The following is a 20,298-nucleotide window of genomic DNA, read 5'->3' as shown; positions in this document are numbered from 1 at the left end:
ATGAGTGAGTAGGAAACAGTCGAGATGCATTGCATGATCTATTTGATCCATTGTTGGTGAAAACCACAACTTTTAAGAGCATGGGCTAGAAAATCCCATTCGATCGGGTCATATGTTTTTTCCATATCTAATTTCAGGGCAAACCATCCCTTTCTACTTTTTTATTTGTTAAAGATATTCAGGATTTCTTAAACAATAAGTACATTATCATGTATAAGCCTTCCAGGAGTAAAGGCATTTTGAAATGGGCTAATAAGTTTAACAAGAATTGGCCGAAGACGTTCTACCAAAACTTTTGAGATAATTTTATATAATGTGGTACATAAGCTGATAGGTCTGAATTGATTTGGCTTTTCAGGATTAGCTGTTTTCGGTATCAAAGTGATTAATTTATGATTAACACTACGCAAAAGGTGACCATGATTGAAAAATCATGTATGGCTTTGCAAATGTCAGGACCTACAATAACCCAATATTGTTGGAAGAATTTAGACCCATAACCATCTGATCCTGGGGATTTTGAGGGATCAATGCTAAAGATAGAATCTCTAATTTTTTTGTCCGAAATAGAAGCTATTAAATGTGAATTATCTGTATCGGAGACTACAAGGGAGATGCAAGGCGTGGTTACATGCCGCTGACACCGGTGGGCAAATTTAAATCGTTCTTGAAATTCTGATAAAAAAGCATATTGTATTTCAGTCGGGGAATCAACCTATTGATTCAAATGATTTTTAATACACAAAATGCGTTGACGTTTGAATTTAGCAGTAATCTTAGAATGAAAAAATGCAGAGTTGCGATCTCCTTCTGTCAACCATTGTTTTCGAGAATACTTCCCCCAAAACTTTTGGGTGAATGTTAAAAGCCGTTCTCGTTGATGAACTAATCATCCCAAGTGCCGCACAATATGAGGATTGCTAGGAAACTGGAGTAATTGTTGTTGGACATGTACTAATCTAGTATGATTGTGATTCAGTTTCTGTTGGACATGTCCAAAGTTTTTCCTTTCCCATAATTTCAATTCTTGTTTAATAAACTTAAGTTTTCGGGTTATATTATAAAAATACGAACGTGAATGTTGCTGGTACCAATATTTGTAAACAATTTGTCTTGTACTAGGATCATTAGTTAATGCATTCTGAAATCGAAATCTGGATGGCTTATATTGTCTTACTTGATTTGTAGTTAATATTATAGGTGCATGATTAGAGCAAGTGTAAGCATCATAATGGAGAAATGAATTTTCGATACTTTGATGCCCATTGGGGAGAGACTAAACAGCGATTAAGTATTTCATATATATATTGGTCGTTATGTTTTTTTCTCCAAGAGAAGACGTTTGAAGGGCTGCAAACATCTTGGGCCTGACAAGAGAAAATGAAGTCTGAAAGAATTTGGCAACGTGAATGGGTAGCACGAATCCCCCCTCTTTTGTCACTGAGTTGCAAGAGTTCATTAAAATCTCCAATAAGGCACCATGGAAGGTGAATTCTAGAGAAAAATTCAGTTATTTCTGTCCAAAATGGAGCTTAATCCATGTTTTGGGCAGGAGCATAGATACCAGTAAGCCAAAAAGCAAAAGACGAACATTTTTCTTGAACTATAAAGTGAGCCAAACGGGACGATGATGTTTGCGGTGCAATAGAATAAGTGTCATTTTTCCATAGTACCCATATTCCACCACTATGTCCACTCGGATCTATAATGAGTATATCATCAAAACCTAGGGTAGTAAGCATTTTCAGCCGATTTACTTTTGAGCTCATGGTTTCAAGTATGATTACAATATCAGGTTTGTATTTTCGAGTGAGAAAAAGAATCTCACTAAATGCATTTTATTTTTTAGCACCTTGAATATTCCAACTAATAATTTTCATGGTTGTCATATAGTTAACTTATTATTCGATTGTCGACAGAGGACGTACACCTGGGGTAGGCATCATAGAATTTTGGGAAAGGTCAAATACCAATCGTGTAAATTATTTGCAATGGTAATAGAGAGTTCCAATCCAAAACCATGAGAGATTGACAATGAAATTATGGTGCATTTGGAAGTCATATATTAGTCGTATAGTGTGATAATGTATGAGCCTTCCAAAAACTTTGCATTGCCTCCAACCATAGATTTCATAGTGATTGAGCATATAATGTTTCAGAGACACCAAGTGTCTAGGCAGGCATCGAATGATGCTGGGCAAGGCTATATGCCAGTCCCAAAAGTCGGGCACAATAGTAGCAAAGTGGCATTTACTCACAGATTTGTGGCAATTAATATGATTACAATCATACTTATATATTCGCAAAGAGGGAGCAATCTTTATACAATGGCATGACATGAAATGAAGTATACATCTCAGTAATTGCAAGACAATAGTTATCCAATCACTGGTCACATACTCATAGAGCGATAATCTAAGAGTATATATCATTGCAATAAGTGTTATATTGCTTAACCATGGAAATATATTTATCCTAGCGCACACCCAAATTGAAGTGTCTTGGCAAAAGTGATGATATGGCTCATAGAAAAATAAACCAAGCTCATGTACCATGTAAACATAGCCTTCAGTAATTTCACCGATCGAGATGTACATAGAACTGATAGTGTTGCATCGAAGGTGTATATAAACATTAGTATAAATAAAAGATCACAGAGCTTAATTGTGTCAATGTTTCCAGATAGAAGAATCAGACATGTTTTTTCATTACAGTAACCCACTCTAAGAATATACATTCCGACCAATGTAAAACATATTTATCGTGGGGTACATGACATACGATTATAACAACAGGTTTATAAGCCACTAATACTTGCGAGGTGAACCGATAAATGCAATTGTAAAGAATGCAACAGTACTTAGTATAGCAGGACTGAAATACAACTTACAACACTGTCAAATTAAATTCCATAAAAATACATGGCCAATGGATAAATTTGACAAAACCACCATAGGTGGCTGCTAGATTGAGGCGAATTCCATGAACCACGATCATATACACTGACATACATATTGAAACCAGACGACCCCCAAAAGGAATTGATCATAACAGAGAGCAATTGAAATTTAGGCCTGATTTCTTTGTAATTTAGAGAACTTGTTGCAAAATTATACTTAATCAAGATTAATGAATTTAGTAAAGGAGATAGAATACTTACCTGGATTGAAAACCAATCACGGCGTCGGTGGTGGGTAATTCGAAGGTGTCGGCCATGGCGTCTTTGCTGAGTAGGTGGCTGGAGAAGGTGAATCATCATCTTCTCCACTTGAGTTTTGCGAAAAACAGCGGCGCAGAGTGAGGTGGAAACGTTGGGAGCCATGGGTGATTGAGGACTTGAGAAAAGCAGAGGAGAGATGGACGGGTTGGGTGGTTTCGGTGGTCGAGGTTTTGTAAACCCCATCTTGAGAGCATCTCTCTCTTCCTATTCTCTCTCTAGAGCTTGCATCCTCTCAGTCTCACCCTTTTGCTTTATTTTTTTTATTTCACCTTTCCTTTATTTTCCTTGCTTGGATCTTGTGATGTAAGACTTTGTTAGTCTTTGTTGACTCCAAGGACCGAGATGATCTAATGTCCATAAAATAAGCTAATTAGAGCAGTTTATACCAAATTTTAGCCAGCTAATATTTCATATAATATTCTTAAAAGTAATATAAATACTTGAAGCATTGACCAATTAATGACATAAAAGACCAAAATAAGAGAATAAAAATATACTCAAATATTGACCTTTCAATCTCTCCTCTTGTTTGTTATAGGCCCCAATGGGGTAAAACCTTGGAGTTATTTGGTATTTTTTTGGTCATTTTGGAGGTGTTTGGAGAAATACAAGTCAAGGCGGAGAATTTATATGTTCTTTAGATTTGATGAGAAGAAGGAGATAGACGCAGCCAGCGTGCACTGCACGCATACCTGATTTGCCTTTGTCGTGTCTTGTGTGTATTTCAACGCCAGAGCAGGCGTGATGGTGACCTGGATAGGAAATCTGACCCGAGCGAGCGAGCCTTGGGCTTTGTGACTTTATAGAAGTTTGTGTGAGGCAAAATGTTTTAAGGTTTATGGCCTCGAGCGGGCATTCCGTCTGCTCGGTCGGGTAAATTGGCCCATATCGAGTTTCGTTTTGGGTTCCTTTGTAAACTTTAGGAAGTCATATAATATTACCCTAGGAATCATATTAGCCCACAAATATAGTTATATCTCTCTCTCCTTCTCTTTCTTATTCTATATTGTAATTCCTTCATTAGAAAGGCTAAGAAAGCTTCAAGGTCCTAGCGTTTGGTGGATGTTGGTAAAGATTGATTGAACCACATTAATCCTTGTGTCATCTCTTTTATTGTTTCTCTACTCATTTAATATTTTGAACTTTTTATTTATTGTTAAATTAATTAGGAAACTCTAGGTGTTCTTAATTAGCATTATCGCTAACACAAGGAAATGCCGCAATTATTTGAAAACTCCGCAAAAATGAAATTGTTGCAATTGAAGGATAATGGAGGAATTACATATGTATCAATTCTAAAATGTCATCAATAATCATCCTCTTTCATAAAGACAAGCATCCTTTCCTGCCACTGTGCAAATCTTGAATCCCTATAGCGATGAAAGCTTGCCACCAAAAGATAAATAGCAAGATTTACGGTAACCATTGAAGCTAACAACCAATAATAATTGTCTAAGCGGCTTAAATTCAATGTGCTATGAAACCAACTTGTCCCCGTTTTCAATTCGCTAATCATACCCACAAGGTAGACTATAGCAACACTTCCCATGATCCCAAGTCCAAAGAACCCCCTTGCGAAAAGATTGAAGTACTTAATCATAGATTGAGGGGCTTGATCATATGAAAAGGCAAAAGCACACAACTTATAAATGCCATCAAGGCCACCAAGCAACACGAATTGTGGCAAAAGCCAAAATATGGTCATAGGTACTCTTTCTTTTGGCTTGTCGATTAATCCATGACTTTGAACAATTCCTAGCCTTCTTGTCTCAACCATTGCAGCTGTGATACAAGATAGTGCACCAAAGACCATGGCGACAACCATCCCAATTCGAGGGAGAAAATGACCACTTACTATAAATGTACAAAAAAAGCTAGCAGTGAAGCTTCTTCTAAATTTGTCATAGAACCACAAGAAGAGTATAAGAGGGGCTTTTGCCTTTCCCACCCTAGGATCTAGTCGTTTGGCTTGCTCAAGAAAGTAGGTAGCACTTAGAGAGGATATAATACCATAAAAGATGAAGGTCATCCATAAGGGGATTGTGCGTATAAATATCTTGGTTTCCTCTACTTCAGTTACTTTGCAAAGCCTCCATCTTGTTTTCTCTTGTTGCTCCAACACTAGTTGTGTATTGATAATTGCAGCCTTGTCTAGACACCTTCAATGTTTAAAAACGCAATCAGAGATAAATATTTTATTGGAATCTTTAATTTGCTAAACTAATCTTTATCTATCGTTTAAGAAAATTTTGCAAATCATACCTCAAAGTCATGTGTGCATTATTATTTTAAGCAGTTTGTTTTTTTTTTTTTGTTGATGATTAACTTATAAGAGAAATCAAAAAATCATGAAAGAAGAGGAGAGCGTAGAGCAGCCAACCAAACCAATACTTACTACATTTTCTTAACACTCATTCACACACATACAATAGCAATGTATATAGCCTAACAAACTAACAACCTATAGCTAACTAATTAAAGGGAAAACATGATCAACCAATGATCATAAAGCCACTAACAAAACCACTAAATATCATATGTATAAGTCAAACGTAACTAAAGACAAACTAATATTCCTAAAATTATTTCAACTAATTTTTTTGAAACAATATTCTAACATACCCCTTGCTTCAAAATTTGGTCTTAATTTTTTTTTTTGGACAATTTTATGAAGTACATTAATTCATTTGTGATACACTTCTCATCACCTACACAATCTTGTTGATACACATTATCACCAACGTCATTCAATTTGGAGCACTTTTCTCGATAAACTCTATTTAATATAGTATTGCAAACACTACTCAATTGTCTGATTTACTTATGAAGATTGTCCTTCACCTCAAATGACTTGTCTTTCTCTTTTTATAATAACCAAAATTCATATTTTCATGGGCCAAAAAGGAACCCATCCAGTGACGGATCTTGACCAAAAATTTTAAAGGGACCGAGTAGGCAAATCAAAAGCTTAATTGTAAAATTTAAATGATGAATGAGAACACTAACAAAAGCACACCATCAATGTTTAAATATATTATTATCATTGGTTGCAAAAAACTTGTAGCTAAAGTAATTGTTCTAAATCCTTACCTTTCAATTTTAAGCAGCTTTATCTATTTATTTGACCGGTATCAAATCTTCAAGGTATTGAAAGAGTAGTTTACAAGTAAGTGGGTAGATTTCTTAGAAATTGAAGGAATAGTTCATTAGTATTATTAGTAACTAAATCGATTATCAAATTGTTTTCTTAAGGCACGACAAAAAGAAAAGTACATGTATTGTTTATGATTGTTAAGAATAATTTGAGTAAAAAAAGTTTTGATTAATTTAGCAATTTTTTTTTTAAAAAAAAACAAGAAGATACCAACAATGAATAAAAGATTTTGTAAAACTAGGAAAATTATAAGCCAAAGATATAAGAAAAATAAAAAAAGAAGAAATACTTATGACAAATAGAAAAGATTTCTCAAATATTAGAAAAATAATAAGCTAAAGATAAAGGGAAAAAGAAAAAGAAAAAGAAAAAATGAAAGGCATAAGCATGCCTTGACTCAGGATCGAACCTGAGACCAAACTTACTATGAGCAATAGTAAGTTGCTTCGCGCGCCACTGCATGTGCCAACCACACTCTTATGCAAAACTTTGCAATTCAACCCTTTTATTTTATCAAACTAAGAGAGGCCAGGCCCCTGCCCGCCCCTCTTATAATCTGCCAGTGAACCCATTCACACATAACAAAAAAAGAAAACCATTACTTGCCGTAGTTGATCACACACACGCACAATTTTTTTTTATAATTTTCTCTCCTAACTTTCTTTTTATCTCTTTCTCTCCTTCCTTCTTCTTTTTCTTCTTCATTTCTCTGTATTTTTTTTTTGACATCTAACCTGATGTTTTGATACCATGATTAACTTATAAGAGAAATTAAAACGTTTTGTTCACCAAATACCCCGACAAATCAAAAATTCATCACATACTCTCAATGCTTCAAAAATTCACCGTATACCCTTGAGTTTTCGAAAATGTGCACCAGATGCCCTTTTTCTAACTTCCGTTAACTCACCATTAGCTTTATTTACCATTTTACCGTTATTAACCCTAAATCCAAATTTTAATCTAACCCTAACTCTAATTTAATTCTAATTCTAATTCTAATTCTAATCCTAATCCTAATCCTAAACCCTACCCTTATCCACCCCTAACCCTAACACTCTACTAGCCCCCACCCTCACATTTAAATCATTTTGAAACAAAATTCCAACAAATAAATCATTTGATCCACTCAAAACACTAACTTTAAGTTAATAACTAAAAAGTCGGATGATTGGGTCAGGACGTTCAATACAAAAAATCGAGTATGTCATAATAGAAAGAGTGATAGTGTTGAACAAGTAGCTGATAAAGTTACTCACCCAAGGCTCTTTGTATGAGGCAATAGTTCTAAGCGAGGGTCAGGTTTCTCATAGAGCTCATTCATATCATGAGGTCGTGTACAAAAGCTCTTACACGTAGAAGCGAAAAGGACTCGAAAGATTGTAGTTAAGGGGCTCCCTTCCGGTCTTGGAGTAAGATTGTACCCTGAGATAACCCTTGAGATTAAGCAAAGAAAGAAAGAAATAACACAAAGTATTGATCAAATTCCAAATAGAGTAGCCCATGGCTTGACGAAGGTAGCCAATATGAGCGTGATAAGCGAAACCAAGTGGATGCGATACCCACCAACATAACAAACACAAACACAAACACAAACACAATCACAATTATTATCAGCGGCACTCTCCTCTACTTGCTCATGTGCGAAGGGGCCATAGCAAGCAGATTGAGAAGCCATACCCACCGAAGTAAGGGCAAGCCCGGCGTAAAGGAGTTGCTTTTGCTGCTTGCCAATGCATTCGGACTTGTATTGGGTGCAACTTCCAATTGACTTGCCTAGCACAGGTGGTGTTGACAACCATATCAGACCAATTCCCTAGAAAGATACAAATTTGATCAAGATGTTCCTTAATTAGTTGACCTCACTTATTTCACAAATAATAGTAAAAATATTCTCCGTTAGAAAACAGATCAAATAACTAAATCAATCATGGGCTGTCTCGTACAATTTTATATTAGAAAATGTTTGTTGAGTAAGATGAGAATGGCCAAGGAGTTGCATTATTTAAATAAACAAGACATTGAAATAGATATATTAGTTGTTCTTATTTTAGTATGAGATCTTTTAAGTTTTAACTACTAAAAGTTATTAGTCACGACCATTCTTTTCTATTAAGAGTCTATCATTCTAAAGTTTCAACTCGTTAAAAATAAGTTTTAATTAGCAATTTACTTTAGGAGAAATAAGTTAAATTTAGCGAAAATAAGTTCAATTCAGTAAATATAAGTAAAGTTCAATAAAAGTAAGCAAAGTTAAAAAAAAGTATAATTACAATTTAAGTAAGTTGGATAAAAATATTTTTTTTAACAAAAATAAGTCGAAGAGAACAAAATCTAAATATTAATTCTTAAGAAGATGAATTTTATTATAAGGTATTGTTAACAAGCTTTTTTTTTAAGTTCATCAGTTTATCCTCAACGGTTAGCTATCCCTTATTCAAGTCATAGTCCATAAAAATGGTCAATTCAAGCCTAACCACCTCGTCTTGTTCAAAAAGAATAATTCTGTTAATCCAATGTAATATTCTAGTTCTCCTCTTAAGAAAATGTTAGGAAATGATAATACGAGGATAAATTGAAATCGATGGATCAAATCAACAATAATTATAATAATTATTTTATCATTTACCGGTAAATGAGTAACACTTAAATTTGTAACTAACATTCATCCAACAACCCCGTGAATTGTCGGGTTAAAAATCTAGTCATGCATTAGAGGATGATAAGATAATAGGTAGAGTAAAAACTTGGAGAGTTTGTCTCGTAAGAGACCGCCTATTTTTCAATTAAAATTAGACAATGATAAGTCCAATATTAAAAAGAGAATTAGTCCAATATTAACTAGGTTAATTTCTTTCGATGATTAGTTTAATCTATTTAGTAACTTGGTTTAATTTTGTATTAAAATTATACAGTATCTTTTAATGATTTTTGAAGCTTGGAATGATAGCATGCAGTAACTTATGACACAGATAACTCATATAAGATCAAAATTAAAATTTCAAAAAACATCCATTTTATGAGATATTATTGCATGTATCAAAATCAATACTCCTAATTTTAATTGTGAGAGGTTCGAGCAAAGAACATGCATTGACCCAAAACCATATCAAATTCATGTAATTAATTTAGAAGGGGAAGATATGTTCACTCTTGAATCAATCATAAAGTAAATTATATGTTAGTTCTTTCACTACAAAGAAAAGTGTTTTCCATCTTTAGAAAGTTTAATTTTCCATCCTTAAGAAAAACTATCTTCCGTCCATCACAAACCAAATAAAGGGAGACTTAGTAAAAACAAAAACACTTCTCTAGAAATATATTTTCTTCCGAAACAAAACACTATCTTAATTATGGATATAATAAGGAATAGTTGCGCCTTAAGAGTTCAAATATGATCATAGAAGTACTTACTATCATGGAGGAAAGGCTGCTAAAGAGGACGACGATATTGTTACCAAGAAAAGCGTCAGCAAGATGAGCGAAGAATATGGGCAAAACTCTAACTGATCCGGTCCATATATTGATAATTGCAGCTGCATGAACTAATTCAAGCTCCCATACATCGGTTAAGTATACCATCATCAGCCACAATATATGATAGGCAAACATGTTGACCCCCTTCTGTAATTGTACTGCGTAATTAAAAGGTAAATTGAAGGAATTGATAACAAATTTATAAATCAACATAAGTTTTTATTACATATTATTAGTTGGATCCGTAATATAATGGCATGCATGATCATATAAAAGAACTATAAGCTAAGAGAGTGCATAAATAATCTATATTATGGATGATCATTAAGATATTATAGAGCTCAACATACTTAATAGGCTTGTATACGCCATTGCACATTTGCACTTCTGTAGTTTTTGAAGGATGGGATCTGATCAATCGGTCTACACCAGCTAAAACGTTTTGAAATTTCGCTTCAGCCAACAAGAAATATTTGAGATGAAGAAGATAATAAGTAGGGTAGAGCTGGCCGTATTACTTTTTTAAGTTTTTTTGATGAATTTTTGAACATGTAACTAATTAATATTCGTTAGCTTGAGGAAAGCAAAATGCTATATGTCTAATTTTCGGATAGGATAATGTGACTACTGTCTTATATATAATGGATCGTTGAAAAAACAGAGACAATAAGCTGATCATAGGTTAAGTAACCAATTGGGGTTGGCGTGAGTGGTTAAGGGTCTCTCGCTCCTTAACCAAGGTCTTGGGTTCGAGTTTTGGGTATGGAAAAAATTTCAGGTGGAGAAGATGTTACACTTTAAGGTACCCATGCAAACTCTTGTAAGAAATTAGTTGACTCGCTGAAGGCAGTGGGAAACTCCTCGTATTAGGAAAAAAAAAATAGAATAATTAATAAGTTGCATCTTTGACTTCGGGTCCAGGTTGTATTTGGTTAATGGTTGTACAATAACATGGTTTTATAACGACGGAGGTACGGTATTTGTATATATAAACGTTCAGTTTAATATTTCTCCAAGGAATAAAAAATTCAAATTCTTTACGGTTTATGAATGTATAGAGTTATTGGCATTAATTTAAAGAATATATAGAAAAATAACCACCTTATGGAACTACTCATAATATGACACCATTATTTAAAGAACGACATCTACCCAAGAAAATCCCATTTCTATTGACTATTTGCTTCTTTCATGTGATTCCATGTGCCTAAAAAAAATCGTAAGCAAGCTTACTATGATTCTACCTTCTGCTGATGTAAGATCAATTGGGTTTTGGATGTACCGGAGTTATTAAAGATATCTCCATGTTAGTTTTATCAATTAATTAATCTTACCCGTTCATCGTAAATCAATGGTCCATATTATTTCATCTCTTTTAATAATAGAAATAAAAAGGAGAAAGAGAAACTCCACTTTCTCTTCTTAGGCGCAAATAGTGTTGGGTATATGGTAGTATATGGAACTCATGGAGGTGTATTGGTGTGGAGATGAGGTTGCGTAGAAGGAAAACGTCATTTGGGACATAAGGCTGACTTTGAATGCACATATCTTTCAATCAATAAATGATTTTGAGGTGATTCAAAGTGAAGGTGATAGGTTGTCCCGAGAGCTTTCCAACGATAGGTCATATGTCCAATTCCGGTGAGAAACGAGAAAGTTATGACTGTTTTACGAAGAACTGACGACAGAAGATTCAGGTGCCATTACAAGAAAATAGGTTTTGGGCAACAAAAATATTCGTCGCCCAATGAGACAAGTTCGTTGCACAAAGGTTTGGGCAACGAGATTTTTGCGCGCCAATTTCGTCGTCTTAGGCTCGACGCCCATTGTATTTGGTGCGTCGAAAATTGTGATCGTTGCACAAACCACATCTTGGGCGTCGAATTACATTCGTTGCCCATAATGATCTTTTGTGCTACGAGCTAAATTGAAATGACAATGTGCGAATCCTATTTTGTTGCCCAAATTGGTATGGACTACGAATTATTGTTATCGTGTAATCTATAAGCTTTTTCCCTGTTCATATATATATTAGATGAACCTATTAAAAATAAAAGTATGAGAAGAAGTATTCGTGGAATAACAAATTGTATATAATAGGAGTACAACAAAATAATCTTCAAATTTTACATCCGATGTAACTTGAATAATTCAAAGTAAATCTAAAAAAAACTAATTAGCAGTACCGATAATCTATGATGAAGTTCACATAATCCAACCCTTATCATAGCTTTCCTCTGCTAATTTCGGAAAATAGTCACGACCCATTATTCCTGATAAAATAAAATAAACGTTATAATTAGATACCCATGTGATTAAAAGGGGGGGGATTAATGATCTTTTTACTCTTTCTCCCGAAAAAATATATATAGGTGCACCAATATAACAAGTATTAACTACAATGGCAACAATCTGGACGTAGAATCATCCAAAAGAAGTGCAGGTACAAAAGCATTCATAACCACCATATTTTAAAGGTCAAAACAACATGATAATAAAAAAAATCATCCAAAAGAAATCAAAGCAGATAGTTCACATATATTACCAGATCAAACACAAAATATGAGCAGCATATCTAATTGATAAAGATGAAAGTTTGCTAAAAGAAAAGTGTTTGCTTTTGTAATCTATTCAAAGTCACTAATATCCTGGAGCTTCATAACTACTACTTTATAGGTTTATTATTATACTTAGAACCAATCCGCAAAGGCCCATTTCGTAGTAAACTACAGGTCTATAAGAAGAACAAAGGTCAAGTCAAAAACTAATGTGTATATAAAGCCATATTAGGCACCTTGTTGCAAATGGGTAAACATGATATAAGAGCGTAAGGAATGCTCCAATAACACAGCTCATCAAGACTCACACGAAATGTTACAGTCAGCACAGAATTACATATAGATGTCATTCATTCACTAATCCCCACAGTCCTAATTTATGAAATTTCAAAATTGGTATCATGAAAGTATGGTTTAGCAGACAAGTAAACCTATAAAGTAGGCTGAATCTGCTCTATTCTTGCATAACCGATCCACACAAGTCATCAACCCTCAAACACTAGAAACCAGCATCAAATGAGAATACCTTAGCTAAAAGGGCACATGTGTTTGAGCATGATATTTTTGTGTAAAAACTAGTCTAGATATATTGCCTTTCATTAGCTTGAAACTAAATAAGAAGATGCTTTAAGCAATGAAAATTTTCAACATTAATAATACCAAGTATAATAATAGATAAGCTAAAAAACTTATACCTCATGTACTCAAACATTTTCACTGTTTTAGGTTGAAGAACTACCAGCAAAGCTCATGAGTAAAAGCAGTCCATCTAACTAATAATTTTACAAACATTTTCTAATGCATTAGAATCACTGTTTTATAAATCTGAATAGTGCAAGACTTTTTGCATAAATCAGAAGAGTTGCACCAACTAATAGGGCATGTGAATCACAAACCAAAACAAGGATTCTCTTTTCATCTGTAAGTCAAAAGCATGTAACCTTTTCTTTTTGTACAATACAACTTCTGACTTGAAGACATTAACAACTATTATTAATTTTGATAGAACTGTTTATCAGATACCAACAACTTTAACCATTTCTTTTAGTAAAAAAAAAACTTCCCATATTTGCTTGAACCTGTTACTTCAACATCAGAATTTAAATGAAAGTGAATTGCCATAACAAATTGCATTTACTGAGAGTATCTCTCGTGAAGATACAACTTATTGACTAAAGTCTTCTTGCATTAAAATTGAACACATGTTGAGCAGTAAGCAACTATTGACTAGTCTCTTCTAATGCTAGACATGCATGCCTAATTGCCTATTTCTCCCTCCACAACAAAACATGAACAAAGTCAATAAAAAATATTTTGTTCTTTATAATAGTGACCTGCTCAGTTAAATTATGAAGTTGATAAACAATTTTTAAGCTTCATGATACATTTAGGAAGTCAGTTTTTTAGTTTTTATGAAGAAGGTTGTCTTATATAGCTAGACATGATAGGAATTTCATATTAGGCATCTGTTATGTAAGTATGTTTTAACTGGGGTAACTATGGTAGGTTTACTAATAATTGGAGAAAACTACCCAATAAATCAATTAAATCAAGATCATATCCAATAATCAATGAAATAAATAACAGTAGTTGATGGATTAGGGATAATACAGGCAAATAATTACATTTTTCTATTTAAGAACTAAGAAGTTCGATAGACAAATCACCAATAGAAAAAAGAATTTACACTAGCAGGAACACATATGGACTTTCATAGCATTAACTCAAACCCTCTACTAGAAGGGGAAGTTCTAGTGATATTCTCAGGGTTATCTGTAAATTAATGTATCAGATACAACAATTTCAACAAATTGTCTAAATTTCTTTTCACTCGTGCAGCAAAGGACAAGTCATTTCACTACTTTTTCTCTAACATGTATCAATGTGATTCAATGGAACACGAGCATGACTTTGACAGCAGAAGTGTGCACCAGTAAACAAGCCTTATACTAGGTTATTAGAACAAATGGCTAGATCATGTAGGTGAAGCAGTTCGGGTAATCAATTGGAATGAGAGTAATACGTTATTTTATTTCTTTCTTTTTTCAGTGTGAGTGAGCTCTTATGGTTGCTCTCTGTCTTGGAGCATTATTGCATTTCTTTTTCGTACTCTTCCAGGTTCAACAAACTGATCTAAAACCTGTATAGATTGGACTTGCTGAAGTAATTTCTTTACCCACCCCCAAGAAAAATAGAAATATAGAATTGACATGGAGATTATTAAGAGGAGCTAAAGTTGCTTTACTGACAATCTAGCGAGATGAAAGAGAAATACACATAAGAGATGAACTTTTTACTTGCAAGTATGCAACTTCCCCCCTCCAATATAAGTAATCCACTTCTACTGTTATGTTAAGTTCTCTTTGCCTAAGAGTTTGAAGTTTGAACTTCTTAGAACTTTATCTAAACTTAATTTCTAGGGTAAAAGGGTTACATAGGAACTTCTGAATCTCAACAACGTTGACCAAGGAAGAGTACTTGCAGAGAGACTAACTCCATAGTCCCGACACAGGGGGAAATAGCTAAAGTATAAAAACAACTTGATTCTCACAATTTACTAGATGCTTAATTGCAAGCATGAAAGAATGACATCAAACAACTTGATAGAGTGAGCATAAAACACATTGGATCACATTAGAAGTTCTAATTCATATTCATTCAAAGATTAAACGTATAAGATTGCGGTAAAACCTAAAATTAAAGAGAAAATTCTCACAATTCGGAAATCATAATTTCAATTCAAAATCTCAACAATTAGAGAACAAAAACAGACCTAGAAATCGTTTTTTCCGGCTATCTTGTTCAGCTTTGTCTCTGATATGATGCAGCGCGGAGATAAACTCTTGATCTCACTATAATTAAGCCAAATTTCTGCAAACCCAAAAAAAATGGTAACAATACAATAAATCAACCAGCAAATTTGAAACAGAAAAATCTAAAGAATGCTGATGAAGAAGAGAGACCTAGAAATTTCGTACCAATAATGAGAAACAAATAATCTAAACAATTCAATAAAACATTGACAAATTCATACCAATAATTCAAGGTAAAGAAAAGTTAGGGCAGAGCATAAGATGTTAACAATTGACCATCAACCAAAATTTCGATCATAATTAAAGAATTTATCAAAGAAACATCACCTGCGATCGTCGATATGCTGAAAAACGTGAGTGAGGTGGTTGAGAATGTCGAGAAACCTGAGAAACGTGATATAGGTCCATCATCGCAGTTTGATATATGAAAAAATTAATTGGCCCTCATTATTGATCTCGTCACCTGATAGACATCCGATATCTCGTCGGAAATCACCAGTTCACCGGCAAAAACTAAAAATGATGCCATCGTTGAACCACCGTGAACCGAAGAGAGTGTGAGTTGAGAGTTATGAGCAGTTGAAGTCTTGAAGAGTTGAGGGTGTGAGGGAAGGAACGTGTTTTTGTGGGAAACTTTTGGAGCGACTTTTTTTTTTTGCTACTTCCTATTTGGTATGGGCAATAAATCTTTAATTTGAACTAGCCCATCCTTAAACAAGGGCAACGTAATATGTAATTTTGTCGCCTAATTAAAGTAATGGGCAATTCGTCGCCCAAATATGAATTTGGGCAACAACAAACATTTTTGTCGCACAATAGTGTTTACTAGGGCAACAAATTCAACTCGTCGCTCTTGTTGTCAACTATGGGCCACGACATTCAGTTTTGTTGTCCTTAAGTTTCAAATTCGTCGCCCAAAATCTATTTTCTTGTAGTGTGCGCCCGCACCTGAGGCCTAGTGCGCCCGCACCAAGGGCTGGTGCGCCCGCACCTATCGAGGATGCGTTTTTTTCCGGTTTTGCTTAGTGGGGGTATAAATAGGTACTTACAATTGGTATCTTATTTGATATTCTAATATTGTTTGCTATTATTCTACGATTGATAGTCAATAGAACTTACAATTGGTATCAAGAGCTAGGTTGGTTTATTGTTTAGATCTAGAATAATTAACAATGGAGGATTCAAAGATTAGAATTGAGAAGTTTGATGGGACAGATTTTGGATATGGAAGATGCAAATAGAAGACATCTTATATCAGAAAAATCTGTATCAACCTTTGTCTGAAAAGCCTGCTGAGATTGAGGAGGCTAAGTGGAAGGTACTGGATAGGCAGGCACTAGCGGTGGTGCGTTTGACATTGGCTCGGACTGTGGCGTTCAATGTCAAGGATATCAAAACAACGACAGGATTAATCAAAGCACTGTCAGATATGTATGAGAAGCCCTCTGCAATGAATAAGGTATATCTGATGCGTCGTTTGTTTGATTTAGAGATGAATAATGGTAGTTCTGCTGCTGAACATATTAATGAATTTAATTCATTAATAAGTCAGTTATCTTCGGTTAATATTGTCTTTGAGGATGAAGTGAAAGCCCTAATTTTGTTGTCCTCTTTACCTACTGCTTGGGAAACTGTTGTAACTGCTGTTAGCTAGTAATTCCTCTGGTAAAGAGAAATTGGTTTATGATGTTGTCCGGGATCTGATTTTGAGTGAGAGCATTCGAAGGAAGGAGAGTGAGGAATCATCTGGAGCATACAGTGCAGAAGGTAAAGGGAGGGGAAAAGGGAGGAACTTTCAGGGAAAATTGGAGTCAAAGGGGGGCCGGAGTAAGTCAAAAGGCAGGGCTAGTGTTACTTATTGGTGGTGTGGTAATGAAGGACATTTAAAGAGAGATTGTCCTAGGAAAGAGAATGGGAAAGGGAAGAAGAAGGTTCAAGAAAGTGATGATGAAGAAGATGCATCAACTAACTTGATTTCTGAGTACGATTATGATGCTTTGATGGTAAGCATGGATGATCAGGAAGAGTTGGTTGGGTGCTCGGGATCATGGGTCTTGGATTCGGGTTCTTCTCATCATTCATCACCATGCAATGAGTTGTTTCGGAATTTCAAACCCGAAAAACTTGAAAAGGTCTATCTTGCGGATGGAAATGTAGTGGAAGTCATGGAGAAAGGTGATGTGAGTGTGAAACTCACTCATGGTGGCTCGTTGGAGTTGAAGAATGTCAAGGTTATCCCAAGGCTGAAGAAAAGCTTGATATCGGTAGCCCAACTTGCTACATCGGGTTACAAGGTTGTGTTTGATGGTGGTTCTTGGAAAATTGTCAAGGGAGCAATGATCATAGCTCGTGGGACAAGGACTGGAACACTTTACACCATGGGGAGCACAGTGAAGGGGCCCGGGATTGGGATGAGAACTTCATGTAAAGTGTCGTTTGGTCGGAAAACTATCGATAGGGGGCTAAGGGATGAGAACCATGGTGAAGCGATATCCCGGTGGCAAATTGACCGGTAAGCGCACAAGGTGAAGGACGGCACACAAGCATGTTGTGCCGGAAATCCTAAGTGGAACAAAGGGTGTATTGTTCGAGTGGGAGCAATGTGAGTTTGTTTTGGAACAATGAGAAGCTTCTTTGGCTTAGGTGATAATTGGTTTTATTGATGTTTGATGAGACTTCAATGTGCTTCTTTGGTTGGAGAGAAAGTGGTTATCTTCCTTAGTTGTGTAGATGAAGGGATCTTCATTTGGTTGTGCTTGTCTCTAAGGTGATCCGACCTCCGGGGTAGGAGGGTGTGTAGGTTCATGGAGTGATGGTGCAATGATTTGGAGTTTAGTGATTAAGAATCAAAATCGGTGTAGACTTTGATGTCTTTTGTATTGGAGTTGGTGCAAACTTCAATTTCAGTTTCCTTGGTGTAGAGGAGATGTGATGTCATGGAATGCTTGCGGTATGACATGATTTGGACACGACTAGAGATTGCTTTTACAGTGGGAGTTGTGTGTAGGAGTTGAGATGAATGAGAGGATGATGAAGGTATGAAGTTTTCTTCACTTACACCTATCTCCAAGTTGGAGATTGTTGGGTATATGGTAGTATATGGAACTCATGGAGGTGTATGGGTGTGGAGATGAGGTTGCGTAGAAGGAAAACGTCATTTGGGACATAAGGCTGATTTTGAATGCACATATCTTTCAATCTATAAATGATTTTGAGGTGATTCGAAGTGAAGGTGATAGATTGTTCCGACAGCTTTCCAACGATAGGTCATATGTCCAATTATGGTGAGAAACGAGAAAGTTATGACTGTTTTATGAAGAACTGACGAAACTGACGGCAGAAGACTCAGGTGCGCCCGCACCTGAGGCCTGGTGCGCCCGCACCACAGGATGGTGCGCCCGCACCTATCGAGGATGCGTTTTTTTCCTGTTTTGCTTAGTGGGGGTATAAATAGGTGCCCTAATTGCGTCATTAATGTATTCTTCATCTTTAAAACACATATTTGAGAGAGAAAAAGCTTTAGAGAGAGTTCTTGAGTGCTTTTGTAATCTTTCTTGAATATTCATCGATTCCTAGTGCATATTCGTGGTTTTTCTCCCAGTTCTTGGGTTTCCACGTAAAAAACTCTAGTGTGTTTTTCCTGCTTTCTTATTTGATATTCTAATATTGTTTGCTATTATTCTACGATTGATAGTCAATAGCACTTACAAATAGGAACATGCATCCAAGTGCATATAGAAAATGATGCACCCTCTATTACTAAACTTAGTGTTAATATTTTAGATTCTATGATTTTTAAAAAAAGTTATTATTTATTTGCTTAAATTTTGCAACTTGTTATATCTTTTCAAAGATGTTGGTGGTGAGATTTTTTTTTTAAATTTGAATTAAAAGGTGTGTTCTTTTAGTGTAAGTTAAATGTTCATTTACTATATGTTCTTTTTATTACAACCTATGTTCTTTTTATAATTGAAGATTTATATGTTCTTTAATTTTAAACAATGTGTTCTTTTATATGAATAGTATGTTATTTCGGGTGCACGGTGAGCACTGTGCACCTTAGTGCATAATCCACACCTCACTTCTCAGATCACACACCAACAGATCCAGTTGTTGCACTGTTCCTTTTTCATAATATATAAGAAAAATATTTTATCATGTATATTCTTGTTAGGTTTGATTCGATATTTGCTTTCAAGATCCTAGAATAATAATTTGAACTACACAATCTAAGATATTAATCATCAAAATGATTCTTGTATATATATATGTCGTGAAAAAGGATGCGAATTGTAATGATATGAGAATCCTCCTTAGGAGGCTTAGTGAGTATCTTTACATTATATACCAAAGAGTCATACAACCCTACTTTCCATAACCTACTACTTCACATAAGTTTATAAGTCTAAATAGGGAGACTATATATTACAGAATATATGTACACTAATACACTCCCACAGTGGGAGCAGGAGGAGGACGAATGCTCAAACTGGATCTAAAGTCCATAAACAAGGGCTGAGGGAGACCCTTAGTGAAGATATCGGCAAACTTTGAGGATGAAGGCACATGAAGAACCCGAATAAGACCAAGGGCAACCTTATCATTAACAAAATGAATGTCCATCTCCACATGCTTAGTGCGCTGATGTTGTACAGGGTTATGAGACATATAAACAGCACTGATATTATCACAATATACCACAGTAGCTCGCTGCAGGGGACAATGGAGCTCAAGTAAGAGATTACGGAGCGAAGCCGTCTCAGTGACAACATTAGCCACCCCTCGATGCTCGGCCTCGGCACTAGAGCGAGACAAAGTTGCCTGAAGTTTCGACGACCAAGATATAAGATTATCACCCAAAAAGACACAGTAACCTGAAGTGGAACGACGAGTATCAGGACATCCACCCCAATCAGCATCAGTGTAGGAGACAAGGCATGTAGCCGGAGTCGAGGACAAGTGCATGCCATAGTCAAGAGTGCCCTTAAGATATCGAATGATACGCTTAGGAGCATGAAAATGAGAATCGCGCGGCGCATGCATAAACAAACACACCTGCTGAACAACATATGAAAT

The 20,298-nt window shown here is 35.3% G+C and overlaps 1 protein-coding gene and 1 long non-coding RNA gene across 2 annotated transcripts; both read right to left on the bottom strand.

The window, feature by feature from the left end:
- Window positions 1-4,526: 4,526 nt before the first annotated feature.
- On the bottom strand, window positions 4,527-9,956 carry LOC104900920 (protein NRT1/ PTR FAMILY 5.5). The gene is made up of 4 exons (XM_048635661.1): window positions 9,789-9,956; window positions 7,941-8,190; window positions 7,634-7,799; window positions 4,527-5,379 (listed from the first exon to the last, which is right to left on the bottom strand). Exons 1-4 carry the CDS (start codon window positions 9,954-9,956, stop codon window positions 4,527-4,529), a joined length of 1,437 nt encoding a protein of 478 aa, XP_048491618.1.
- Window positions 9,957-11,922: 1,966 nt separating this feature from the next.
- LOC104900898 (uncharacterized) lies at window positions 11,923-15,890 on the bottom strand. Its single transcript, XR_791120.4, has 3 exons — window positions 15,550-15,890; window positions 15,183-15,280; window positions 11,923-12,124 (listed from the first exon to the last, which is right to left on the bottom strand). It is a non-coding gene; the product is annotated as an uncharacterized LOC104900898 (long non-coding RNA).
- Between the last annotated feature and the right edge of the window lie 4,408 nt (window positions 15,891-20,298).

This window comes from Beta vulgaris, chromosome 8, assembly GCF_026745355.1.
Source record: "Beta vulgaris subsp. vulgaris cultivar EL10 chromosome 8, EL10.2, whole genome shotgun sequence".
Taxonomy (NCBI): Eukaryota; Viridiplantae; Streptophyta; class Magnoliopsida; order Caryophyllales; family Amaranthaceae; genus Beta; species Beta vulgaris.
The sequence above is the reverse complement of the archived record's forward strand: the minus strand, read 5'-3'. Positions and strand labels throughout refer to the sequence as shown.